The sequence below is a fragment of the Xenopus tropicalis genome, chromosome 1, assembly GCF_000004195.4.
Source record: "Xenopus tropicalis strain Nigerian chromosome 1, UCB_Xtro_10.0, whole genome shotgun sequence".
In the NCBI taxonomy this organism is placed as follows: domain Eukaryota; kingdom Metazoa; phylum Chordata; class Amphibia; order Anura; family Pipidae; genus Xenopus; species Xenopus tropicalis.
Window position 1 is genome coordinate 22,076,397 of NC_030677.2, and position 12,988 is coordinate 22,089,384.

The 12,988-nt window shown below is 39.2% G+C and overlaps 1 protein-coding gene across 18 annotated transcripts in view; it reads left to right on the forward strand.

Moving 5' to 3' along the window:
- The window catches only part of add1 (adducin 1), a 48,847-nt gene that overhangs the window by 21,224 nt on the left and 14,635 nt on the right, over positions 1-12,988 (forward strand). For 6 of the 18 annotated variants that reach the window (XM_018091992.2, XM_018091979.2, XM_018091995.2 and 3 more), the window contains exons 5-14: positions 629-709; positions 854-1,003; positions 1,612-1,755; positions 1,840-1,938; positions 2,103-2,276; positions 2,688-3,032; positions 8,469-8,570; positions 10,411-10,500; positions 10,589-10,606; positions 12,255-12,347. In XM_018091992.2, the coding sequence (XP_017947481.1) occupies positions 629-709; positions 854-1,003; positions 1,612-1,755; positions 1,840-1,938; positions 2,103-2,276; positions 2,688-3,032; positions 8,469-8,570; positions 10,411-10,500; positions 10,589-10,606; positions 12,255-12,347 (1,296 nt within the window). The remainder of the gene's footprint in view (positions 1-628; positions 710-853; positions 1,004-1,611; positions 1,756-1,839; positions 1,939-2,102; positions 2,277-2,687; positions 3,033-8,468; positions 8,571-10,410; positions 10,501-10,588; positions 10,607-12,254; positions 12,348-12,988) is intronic. The other 12 variants (XM_012959088.3, XM_012959098.3, XM_012959118.2 and 9 more) reach the window with 3 other exon arrangements.

Below are 12,988 nucleotides of genomic sequence, written 5' to 3' on the forward strand. Positions count from 1 at the left end.
CATGTAAACCCGCCGCCCACAAAAAAATATAATCAGTTAACAGCCACTTTGAAATCTTTAAATACCTTTTGATTCCTTTTGTTCAGAGGTTAATAGTAAGGCTACATCATCCCCTTAATCAATTATAATTCCTTCTCCTCCTCTAACCCACTCCCTTAGAAGTTGACTTTGGCTCTTGGCTTACTGAGCATGCTCAGTAGTGATGGCACTTCTGGTTTCAATAGAAACTCTGCTCTTGCTGTGCAGTCTGCAGTCCTTCTAACCTCCTGTCCTGAGCTCAGTTTAATCGTTACAAGGTACAATCCAAGCATGTGTAAGCCTGTATTCTTAATTACATAAACTTTGCAGCACAAGTGTACTGTTTGCAGATGTAAATGTTACTGAAGATGTGTGAAAGGAAAATGGCCACTGGGTGAAAGTTATATACATGGTGGGAAAATGTAGGGTTTACATGTCTTTTAAGACTTCCCTTTAGAACAGCGTGTGTAGGGTTATACTTTCATGCTCTTGATGTGCATGTGAAGTAGCACCAAATAAATGCACCAAGGCACGGTTTGCAAAAGTATTTGTACTTATTTGATCATTACCATAAATTAATTGTAACATCACATTCTGTTCCTATGTGTAGGTCAGAGTAAATTCAGAGCAAGAACACTTCTTGATTGTTCCCTTTGGACTCCTGTACAGCGAAGTGACGGCATCAAGTCTGGTAACTGTTACTCTTTGCTAGTTTTAACCACTTTAGGATCATGATCTTCATGTATCTTCTCTACATTAGCCTCAGAGCACCCAATAGCTGTGGCACAATCTTCTATATGCCTTATTGTATTAAATACATTTTATTCATATTTAGATAAAGGTAAATCTGCAAGGAGAGTTGGTTGATCGCGGCAGCACAAACCTGGGAGTTAATAAAGCTGGCTTTACATTGCACTCGGCAATTTACGCAGCACGACCAGATGTAAAATGTATTGTACATATACATTCACCGGCAGGGGCAGCAGTGAGTATTGAGCTTTTGTTGTGTTTATTCATGTGCATCCATGTCCTTTTTGGCTCATTTGCGATTGTTGTATTGTTTACCAAACAGCTGGAAGGCACATGAATTATTTGTTTCCTTTTTGTAATTAGCTGATTGAGATATATTCATATAAATAGTATTCTAACGGTTTTTGTTTTGTTGTTTTACCTTGGCTCTGTAGAATTTTTTTTAGATCTGCTTTCAGATCATACCATAAGTATGTGCCTTTCCTTTCAAAAACCTAACTCCTTAACCCTTCCCAAATCCTGGGTGTCTCAAAACTATGAAGCTGGAGGATAGAAAACTGGTTAACATAAGGAAGCACTTTTATAAATACATGAAACAGCTGTCAAGCCGATGCAGCGGTGACTAATTTAGTATTGGAATTTAAATGTGCCTGGAATAATATTGGGACATTTTAAACACCAGTAATTTAATAGGTAGACGGCAAGTTATTTTTTGTTTTTTTATTTATGTATTAGTTTATATTAAAGTTGTATAGTACCACATTAGACTTAGATTCAGTTAAAATTCTTGCATTTATTTCCAGTTGATTTCTTGACCTATTTTTGGTTGTCAAATCTGTATAGGTCTCTGCAATGAAATGTGGCCTGTTACCACTTTCTCCTGAAGCACTATCTTTGGGTGAAGTAGCTTATCATGACTACCATGGCATTTTGGTAGATGAAGAAGAAAAAGTACTAATTCAGAAAAACTTGGGACCAAAAAGCAAAGTGAGTATTTTCTTCTTGTATGTTTCTGTATTTGCTAAGAGTAAATAGCAGTGGCTTATAGCACTATGCTTTTATTCCATGTAGGTGCTCATTCTACGAAATCATGGCTTGGTGACAATGGGAGAAACTGTTGAGGAGGCTTTTTATTATATACACAATCTGATGTCTGCTTGTGAAATTCAGGTAATTAATATCTTGCACGAACATTTATAGGGAAGATGGAATACGCTAAATTATTTTTGCTGCATTCTCTTGAAAATATTCTATAAGGCTTGTAAGCAGTTTCTGCTATATATATTTTGTAGTAAAATTGTAGTTATTTTAATTAACAATGTTAAATATTTCAGGTACGCACCCTAGCCAGTGCAGGAGGCCCGGACAATTTGGTACTGTTAGACCCTGGAAAGTATAAAAAATCCCGTTCACCAGAAACCCCAAGTGGGGATGGAAGTGGACTACATCCCAAGTGGCTTGTTGGGGAACAGGAATTTGAGGCACTCATGCGTATGCTGGATAACTTGGTAAGAATTTGCTTTCCATTGATAATAACTTTTGGACACCCCTTTATAAAAGTAACTTTGGTACTTCTATGCCATAGGTCCAACTTGACTTTTAAAGTTCCCCAGTATTAAACTTCTGTGATTAAATTTTGAATGCAAACATACATATTGGTGTAACAAAAAAAAAAAAAACGATCAAGAAATGTTACAATTCATTGGTCAAATATTTGGTACATTGGTACTTCTCCAGAAGGAATTAATTTCTATATTAAAATGCTCCGTCTCTTTTGCTTTGGCTAGGTATATGAACAAGGCTTAGCTACATCACTTTTCTTGAACCCCTTTCTGCAGTTTAGCAGCAGCAATAAACAGTCACTAGCCTACTCTGTATATAAGAAATGTTTACACCTTTCCATTCCATTCTTTCCATAGGGTTACAGAACTGGCTATCCCTACCGATGTCCAGCCTTGCGAGAGAAGGCCAAAAAGTACAGTGATGTTGAAATACCTGCTAGTGTTACGGGATACTCCCTAGGAAATGATGGTGGCTCAGGCACTTGTTCCCCACTCAGACACAGTTTTCAGAAACAGCAGCGTGAGAAGACAAAGTGGCTGAACTCTGGTAGAGCAGATGATACGTCAGAAGATGGGCAGAACGGTGGCAGCCCAAAGTCGAAGACTAAGGTGTGGACGAACATTACACACGATCACGTGAAACCCTTGCTGCAGTCTCTCTCGTCCGGTGTCTGCGTGCCAAGCTGTATAACCAACTGCTTGGTCTGTGCCTACCTTACTGTTCATAGTTGATATAGAGCAACTGGAGGTGACTGGCACTTGGAGGCTTTGGGAAAGTTATAAAATCTCTCTCTGTAATCTTGGCTTTTGCTAACCCTTAAATGGCTTCTGCTTATTCTTTCTACACTAGAGAATCTGTAGAAAAAAATTCTTCTATTTAGCTTGAAACTGCTTAAGCCTAAGGCTAGTTACAACTCTTTCCATGCTTAAAATACTAATCATTTGCTCATGTAAACCATCTTTAAAAGATGTCTAGAATATACTGCAGGCCCCTCTGCTCTCTAATTGTAGTAATAGTAATAATATGTATGTTAGCACATAACCTCTTAAGCAGTTTGCTTTGCTAATGCTAATTACTTTTCCTTGCTATGTATACAATCCTTCTTCCCAAAGCCTTTAAGCTTTAAAAGTCAGTTTCCTTATGCATGAATTGTTGCATGCCAGTAGATGGCCATAAATGACAACAGTACAATTTGGGTGTGGCATGACTAAAGTGCAGCTCAGGCTCTCAGCTGGCACTAACCGATAGATACTGCTTTTGTGTTTGTTTCTTGTGTAAAGGTGAGGATGGAGGAGTGGTTAAAGAATTTCTCCGTTAGCAGCATACAGATGGAGCTGTGTGTATGTGCAGTACTAGTTATGGCGGGTATTCGAAAGTGAGGAATCTCTTTAAAGAGGCAATACTTTGCCTGCACTCGGAACCATTGTGTTGGCCCGGGTGCAGGCACACATGGCGGATATCCACTTAGAATTGGGAAAGCTCGCATTTCTTTACCAATATCCGCACAACACGATGGTTCTGAGTGCAGAAAAAGGAGGCTGGTTCTCAGCATGCGTTCTTCCTAGGGATGCACCGAATCCCAGGATTTGGCCTTTTTCAGCAGGATTCAGATTCGGCCGAATCCGTGCCTCTGGCTGAACTGAATCCTTAAAAGTCATGTGACACTGTGACGGATGTTTGAAATTTTTTGCTGCATGCGTGGTTCATTTTAACACTTGCCCGTCTTAATTTGCACATGCAAATTAGGATTTGGTATTTGGCCAAATCTTTCATGAAGGATTCGAGGTTCAGACGAATCCCAAAATAGTGGGTCCAGTGCATCCCTAATTTTTCTCCAGCCATGTGGGGCATCAGCCTATGCCCATGCAGTCAAATTATCAGTTCTGTATAAACCGCCCCCCCTTCTTCTATAGTCTGTGTCCGGTTTACAGATAATATCACTGTTTGTTTATTTTTGATTGAAACAAAAGACAGAATGCACAACCCATACAAGCCTTAGGGCTCTGGCACGCGGGGAGATTAGTCGCCCGGTGAGCGATTTACATTTTCGCCGGTGGGACCTTTACATTAGTCGCGGGCGACTAATCTCCCCGTGTGCCAGAGCCCTTAGGGGAAAGACAGACAGGGCAGTTAGTAGCTGCGGTTATTAAAATCCAGTGACGGTGACTAATCGCCCACCACAAAAGTTGTGGAGACTAGTCCCTGCACGGTACATTTTGCACGTGACTGTGTGTGGGGTTTTAAAAATTGCAACAACTAGTTGCTTCTTCTGTCTTGGCTCTTATAGGTTGCCCCCATGTTAAACACCATTGTATATGCCCCTTGCACTAGACAGGTGCTTGTGGTGCAGCATCTGTAACTTGTTAGACAATATGGCTGTCTCGCGTGCAGTTTATAGTGTAAAGACTGTGCTTTGAGCTATCTGTTGTTTTAGTAAGAGCTACATTTTATAACACTGGGCCCATAAAAGGTTGCAGGACCTGGGTTTGACTTCTTGCAAAATATCTGCTTTATAGGATGCTATAAAAACGCCACTTTTTTTTCTACTATTTTTCCTACTGGTATAAAATCTGCACCACATGCATGTGCCCTAGAATATTTATGGCATGTATTACAGACTGCTTTAGAATTTCTATAATATTCTTTAACACACTTTTTGGCAGTTTAATAACCTATAGGTTTGAAGCTGCTTTTTTTTTACTCTGTTTTTTTATTGTAATCACTTTAATGCTTTCATTAGGCTTGTACCTTTTTTTATTCAAGCACCATTCTCTTGGTGTCATTAATTGGCCTCTCTTGTACTTCTTTGACTTTTGTCGCTAGGGTATAAAAGGCCAAAATGTCCTGAAAGAGCCTTCTAAATAGCAATTAAACAGTAAGGGAAAATGTAGTTCTTTTTCACCATTGATAGTTACTTTACACATAAAGCAATTCAAATTCTGCATTATTTAAGTAAATGAATCTTTATCTGTTCTAGTAGTTGCCATTTATCTAGATAATTATGCAGTAGACACAGATAAGCTTTAATATACCCTTTATCTCTTCACCTTTGTCCTCATTTGCTCAGATAACCCAGTTACAAAATACTTTATGCCCCTAAAATATTTATAGAAGCAGGCAGTGTAATTTGTTGACACAGAAGCTCGTCAGAATTGCGTTCCTTTGAATTGTTTTCTCTATTAACTTGGCCGTCCCCTTTGACCCTCCCCATTCCACTTATCAGTTGTATCTACAAGCATACTGATGTCGTCATTGTATTTCACTTTTTTCAGGTAAGTTTCAACACATTGCTTGTTGTAAATAAATTACACTTGCCAAAATCTGATAATTAGAAAAACGAACAAATTACCAAACTGGAATGATATAATGAGTGCTGTGGCTTAAGTATTGCCTTAAAGGTTAAGGAAATGTACATCATATTTTAAACATTGAAAAGGTAAAAGAACAGTGGTGCTAATATCACATTAGGGGCTAATGCTTTTATAGTGAGAGAACTGACAGTGTTTTGTTTGATCTTCTCTATTGATTTAAAATTGATTTAAATCTATGTACCGTATGTATAATACTTATATACAGCCATTATACTACTTATATAACGCCAATATACTACTTATATACAGCCCTGTACAGCAGAAACAGTAATGCATAGAACAAACAGGTCATTACAATAATATATACAAAGTACAGTTACATAAAACAGGTTGTTCACCTTTAAATTAACTATTAGATTGATGGAAAAATGCTATTCTAAAACAGTTTGCGATTGGTCTTTATTGGTCTCTATGCGATTGGGATTTTTTTTAATTAATTAATTAGAGTCTTGTGCAGCAGCTGTCCAGTTTGAAATTTCAGTAGTTATCTGGTTGCCAGGGTACAATTTAACTTAGCAACCAGGTAGTGGTCTGAATAGGAGACATGAATATGAATAGAGAAGGACCTAAATAGAGGGATAAGTAATAAAAGGTAAAATAACAATAAAATGACCGAATCACAGAACAATATTTTTTGGCTGCAGGAATCATTTGCTTCCATTTGAAATCTGAAAAGAGTCAGAAGAGGAAGGTAAATAATAAAAAATAAATAAGACCAATTGAAACGTTGCTAAGAATAGGCTATTCTATAACATATTAAAAGTTAACCTAAAGGTGAACTACCCCTTTAAAGATTAAGTGTTAGAGACGAGGGAGGAGGCCCTGCCCTTTAGAGCTTACAATCTAAGTGGGTGGGTAGGGTACAGAACGAATAGGAGGATATTCAGTGCTACAGTATACAGTGAATGTAACTGTAACAACTTTTAGTGGACACCTTAGATAAGAATGTTCACCCTCAGAATGTTTTGTAAATGAAGTTTGAAAATATTTAGATCAGAACATATCATTAAGGCATAATTCCATGGGTATATGTGATAGCAGCAATGTCTTTTTAGCTGTATTTGAAGAGATCAGTATGGTAGGATAGAAAAATCACCTTTGTTAAAGGGTAAGAAAAGGCTGGAATGGTAGGATGCCCCCTGGGGTCCCCTGGGATTCTTTTGATTCAGCCAAGCACAATAAGCCTGCATAAGGTGTCACGGGTGACATTGTGGAACATCCACTGCAGTAAAGCTCCCCTGCAGAGACACATATAAAAGCATCTATTCTTCCAAGCAATGCAGGATGGTATTAGTGTGGCATTGTGGATGATCATCGGTTAACTCCGATAAAGGCCGATAAACGCTGCCAGCTTATCTGTGTCTGGGGCACTCAGAAGGGCCTGCCCGGCCAGTAACTCCTTCATTTATGTACAAGTGTCTCAACTGATATTTGCCCATATTTCTTACCTTTCACCCCCAAGCTTCCTTCTGTACAATATTATTTGTACAATAATATATGTCGGTATTGTAGGGATGCACCAGATCTGCACTTTCAGGATTTGGGCAAATATGCTCGGTCAGGTAATAAATTAATGGAGTTGCTGGAGCCGACATGGCCTGGAAGCAATCTGTGTCTGAAAGTTCCCAGAATTGTTTATTGTTTGTCTTTTTACACAAACACAAAAATTAGGGCACAGTATTATTATTGAAGACGTAAGTGAGTATAACCATGGCTCCATAATCCATTTTGCATTGGTTCCCTCTCTCCCTGCCTCTGGCCCTCATTTCCCTTGTGCTGATTCTGACTCCGTACATGTACATCACCTTGGGAAGCTCCCATAACAAAGGAGGGAATGAATGGATCATTGCTTCTGGTCTCCCCATTTGTTTCAATGCTCAGTGCCACTACAGAAAGCTTGCAAGCAACTGCTGCTGGGAGATGATTCCACTCATGGAGTAAAACATCCCTCTTGCTGCAAACTGCTTACTCTGCCCTTTGATTTTTTTTTTTCTGACCCCCCCCCCCCCTCCTATTTTAAACCTGCATTTCCATTTTTAATTTAAAGCTACGGCTGTAAATTTGACTCTGCTCAAATTTCTTTTCAGTTGCTCTAATCTGGCTGTATTCCTGTGAAAAGCCAATGCCCATTGCTGTCTTTTTTTGTAGCTTCTTTAATTATGTTTCTATGAAAAACTTTGGTGATGCCCACTCACTGCAAGTAATCACTGGCTATACCCTTTTGTGGCCAAGAGGGCTTTGCCTGCAGCCCCCATAGGTGCAAAAGGCTTAGCTGAACCCCAGTGTGTGTGTGTTAATATTGCATACAGCTGCTCTTTCATAAATGCTTTGGTGTTTTCCTAGGAGGACTGAATCAATGATATCTGTTTATTCCAACCCTGTTATATTTGTGCCAGTTGGATCATTCCAGTACAGAATTCCCAGTCTATTTTCAGACCTCTTTTTGTTATGTTCATTTATTCAGAAGCGTTCCGTTCTTCTCCGTATTGTCCATGTACAACGGCTTGTATTGTATATTGATATATTAAGCCTGCTGTCTATTCTTAGTAATAATGGAGCCATCACTATATCTTTTAACCTTGTTTTTACCAGTTATTACTCCTACAGTTACAGTAGCATAGTAATGTTCTGCAGATTTGCAGAAATACTCAGTTGCAGAATATTCATTGGTTCATTTTCCTATGTGAAATGCATGATTGTACATTGCATATTTGGAGTTCCTGTCCTGAAAATTTAATGTAACCCTATGACTGTTCTTGGTTGCAGTGGACTAAAGAGGATGGAATGAAATCTGCCACCTCTGCGGTCCCAAACATGTTTGTTCCATTGAACACAGACCCCAAGGAAGTCCAAGAGATGAGGAACAAGGTACTGTTCTGCTTTTAATTTTCTGTTCTTGTATTGAAAAACATGGGTCTCATTACATTGTACATTGTAGCATACTTAGACGCAAGATCAAAACACACTGTACCCTATTCCTAAGTAATGTTTACCAAAGATACCTTATGGGTCAACTACCATTGGGAGGAGCTGGGAGTAGTTCAAGATATGATTGTCTGTTAGCTAACAGTATGATTTTGGGTGCAGGGCTTCTTTTAGCTTGATAAGTGGCCCTTGTCAGGACAGTAATGTTTTGAGTTGCAGTTATAATGCCTAGTTGTGCCATACACAATAAGTGAGGTTTTTGCAAGGAATCTAAGGATCAGACAGCCTTGGACACACGTAGATAGCAAGAAATTTATATTGCGCAGTCTTACCCCCAAATGTAATATATGGCACCAAGTTTGCCCAGGAGCAGTAAGTCATAGCAACCAGTAAGATGTTTGCTTTTAAAAATGTTACTAGTAAATGCTACCTGCTGATTGGTTGCTATGGGTTACTGCTCCTTGTCAAACTTTGTGCCTTTTATTACTTTGGAAGTTTGAGAACACAGTGGGAGTATAATTTGTTTTAAAGGGATGTTGCCATGCCCCTCTTAAAGTTCTTCTATAGCTGCAATGGTTGTGGCTCACGTAGCTTGGCTTCCTTTGTGCCAGTTACTAGTTTGCATGACCTTCATAAAAGAGCATATCTACATGTAGCAACCCCACAGGTACCACGTGTGACAGACCTTTTTTACAGTGCCATTATGTGTGCATCACTATACAGAATTTATATGTCTTTAGACATAACTGGGTTCACTGTGTTTAGAACCTCCTTTTACATTGATCACAATACACTTGCTTTCATAATAGAGAGTTCTGTCCTTGTGGGAATATCTAAGATAGTAGAAGCAATCCTTCTCAAATTGCAGCTATATTGGCCATCAGCCTAACCCAGCCCCATCCCCCACTGTTGTGGCTCCACCTCTGTCACTGCCACAGTTGGTAAGATTAATACATATAATAGTATATATAGAAACACATTCTAAAAATCATATGTATAAATGTATATAACTAATCTCTCGCAATGAATGTGGTATAAAGTGTTAGTAACAGTGTTTAAGCAGGGCACTGTATCACTGACTTCATTGTCCTATTTAGTCAGGGGACTGTCCCAAGAATTCGGACAGAAGTTTATAACTTGCTGAGCTCTGATCATACAGGTTATACCAGTCATGGCACCATTCTGATGAGCTGAAACAGGACTCACTAAGTCGCCTATAAGCTAGGGCCCACATGTTGTACTACCTCGTAGGTAATTCCTACAAAATGTTTGAATTGTGGGTAACAGTATGTGATTTGGCATGTACATTGTTAATCAGAGAACACTGGCAAACCATTTGGCATTATTGGTACCATGGTCAAAAGGGGGTTTGCTAGACATCATCCTGCAGAGATACTCTAGTCTGTGGTTCAGGCTATTACTCTTCTATGCCAAGAAAACAATAGCTTTGCTTTGGCTGGGCACAACACCCCCCACAGGGAAGGCCTGGAAGCTATTAGTAAATAAAATGGTCTTCCTGTACAAATAAATCGATGAAAATAGGGGATTTACAATCAAATTTAATAAGGTTGGGAGTTCCTGGTGCGACCTGGATTATCCATCTCACCAAATGGAAGGGTAACTTTTCTAATGCATACCTTTGTTATTCTAGTACAGACCACAGCCATGGACACTAAACAGCAACTTAATGTCACTTTTCATTTTGCACCAGACTGTGACATGATGGAATACAAACAAACCAATGAAATAATCGTATACACTGATTTTCCTCCTTACACCATAGATAAGGGAACAGAACTTGCAAGACATTAAAACGGCTGGGCCTCAGTCACAAGTTTTGTGTGGAGTTGTGGTGGACAGGAGTGTTGTACAGGTCAGTGGGTAGTGCCTTCATTTCATTTATGTCCATGCTGCTTTTTTTTTTTTTTTCTTTTTTACTAACCTTCTTCTTTAATTGACAGAGATTAGCTGTGTATAAGGTAAGTTATTAAGGCAGCTTCCGTGCCTGTGCAGATATGCCCAGGTACTAACAATTGGCAGACAGAGGCTTTAGTGTGTGGTACACGCATGTTAGTTACAGATGCTTCCTGCTTCATCTCTGAATGCCCTGCATGACAATGCTTCTCTATGACCCGCAGGCTAGGTAAGCTTCTGGGCGTAATAACATTCTAAATGTACCCCCACACTAAATGCAAAGTTATTTATATAAATGCAGGGCTTTTCTATCTGGCTAGAAACCTACCAGATGTATGTAGTTAACAATGGGAACTTGAAATGTTTGTTGCCTTGGCTTCCAAAGGTGCAGTCCCATCTGGACATGTGTGAATTCCTGCTTTATTTAAAACTATGAATGCATACTTCAAGGTTTTCATTTTAATATATATAATATATACACACACACATACATACGTGGTACTGCACGGAGAACAGAGTCTTAAAAACCCTTTCCATGCCTGCAGTCATTTGCTATTCCGGGTGATCTCAGCCTGACTGTGCTATTTCTTACTCAAACTGCAGGCCATGAAGAGGGAGCGGGTTTAAATTTTGTTGTTCCTCTGTCATAAAGCTTTGTATAGTGCAGAAGATGTAACATTTATTAGCTGTGTAAATTTACCATTTATTTCTAATGATTTTGATTGACAGACTAATGATACCTGTCTAGTTGGGATCACACCTTTTCATCATCTCTAATCTCCATAATTTTTGTTCAGTATTGAAGTGAACTGGAAATGTATGTGTTATGTGATAAAAAGAGCAAATGCCTGTTATACAGTATCTAACAATTTTATATAAAGCTTTATCAGAAAGGTCTATGTAAATACAGCCATAAGCACTCGCAGAAATGCTGCACTGAGTCCTCTACCAAAAGAAACACAGGATTTCTTGTCTCCTCTTTTGTAAACATGTTCTTTGATATCAGACTTACTCTCAGAAAAATCTGTCATTCCTGGGCAAAGTCTGCACAGATCTTTCCTCTCTTCCTTCTGCTCCCCTTTCCATAAGAATTCACTCCCCTTCCCATCAGAATGTGTGATCTGAGCTACCAGCTGCTAGAGCTGCAGCTCGGAAGCTACTGTGACCAATCTAAAATGGCAGCTGCTAGGGCGGTTTAATGTTTATTTTATTATGTTAATGTAATGTTGCCCAGTAAAAGGGATAACCATTAAATTGGTCAGTGGTGGAACTGTTCCGTAGCCCTAGACTGAAACACTTGTGTACCTTGGACTAGTAAAAATGAGTATCCATAAATATTAAACATACTTCCTGTACTTTGTCTTTATTATATACATGTATGTTTCTTAATGTATATTATTTACTGGTGTTGTTTGCTCTAATGTATATTGAGCCAGTAAGAGGCCTGCATATAATTCTATTATAGTCCAATACTATACATTAGCTGCTCATTTCCATTCTGACATGCTGCCTACCCCTCCAACTACAACCATCCATGCAAGGGAGCGAGTGTCTATGTTTGATACACAAGCAGTTCCATGTACTCCTCATTGTTGCTGCTGTGTTGTATGCATGCCTAACCATGTCTGTCATGGCCACATGTCTGCATGTTATTAGCCAGCTCCATAACAATGTCAGGTCGGTTTGCACTGTTTACTCAATTTACTGTTACAGGATGCGCCTCTTTCAGACTGTTCGGAAACTATTGAAGGGCTCGATCTTACAGAGCAGACCTTTAGTCCCGCTAAAACCCTCTCAGTTAGAAAGGTACATACAGCCCTGTCATTACTGTTTCTTGGTAGCACAAAAGCAGCGCTGGCATGCACTCTACTTCCGGAGATCTGTGGCTTAGATACCCAATCAGCTCTGCTATCCTGTGATGCTTTGCTACTGACAAAACTCCATGTAAGACTGGATCACATTCAGCATGGAATGAGAAGGGTCTGAAAATGGTATTTTTAAGTTACCTAAACCATTAGGGTGAAGACACACGGAGTTACTAGTAGCAGCTACTTGTCACTACTACAAAAATAGACAATGCTGATCATTTACTGATAATTATCTCTACGTGTGTTTTAGCAGAGGCAATTGTCAGTATTGTCTATGGCAGGGTATTTTCTGGTGTTTAGTAGTTGCTACTAAGTAGCTCCGTGTGTTTCCACCCTTACTGGCTATTTCTGGGTGGTAGGGTGTGTGTCACCGCTGCTTTAAGCAATCAGTTTAATGTGTTTCCTGTTGTGGCTTATACAGCATTATTCCAGCAGTGCGGTGTTGTTGCTATGCTCGCTGTGATCCCTTTAGTGTATCATCTGCTCAGCATGAAATATATTCCAGCAGGTCTCTTGTGTTTCAACATGCACATTTATATTTGTATATTGTGATCTTTTTAGTCTCTTTTAGAGTAGTAG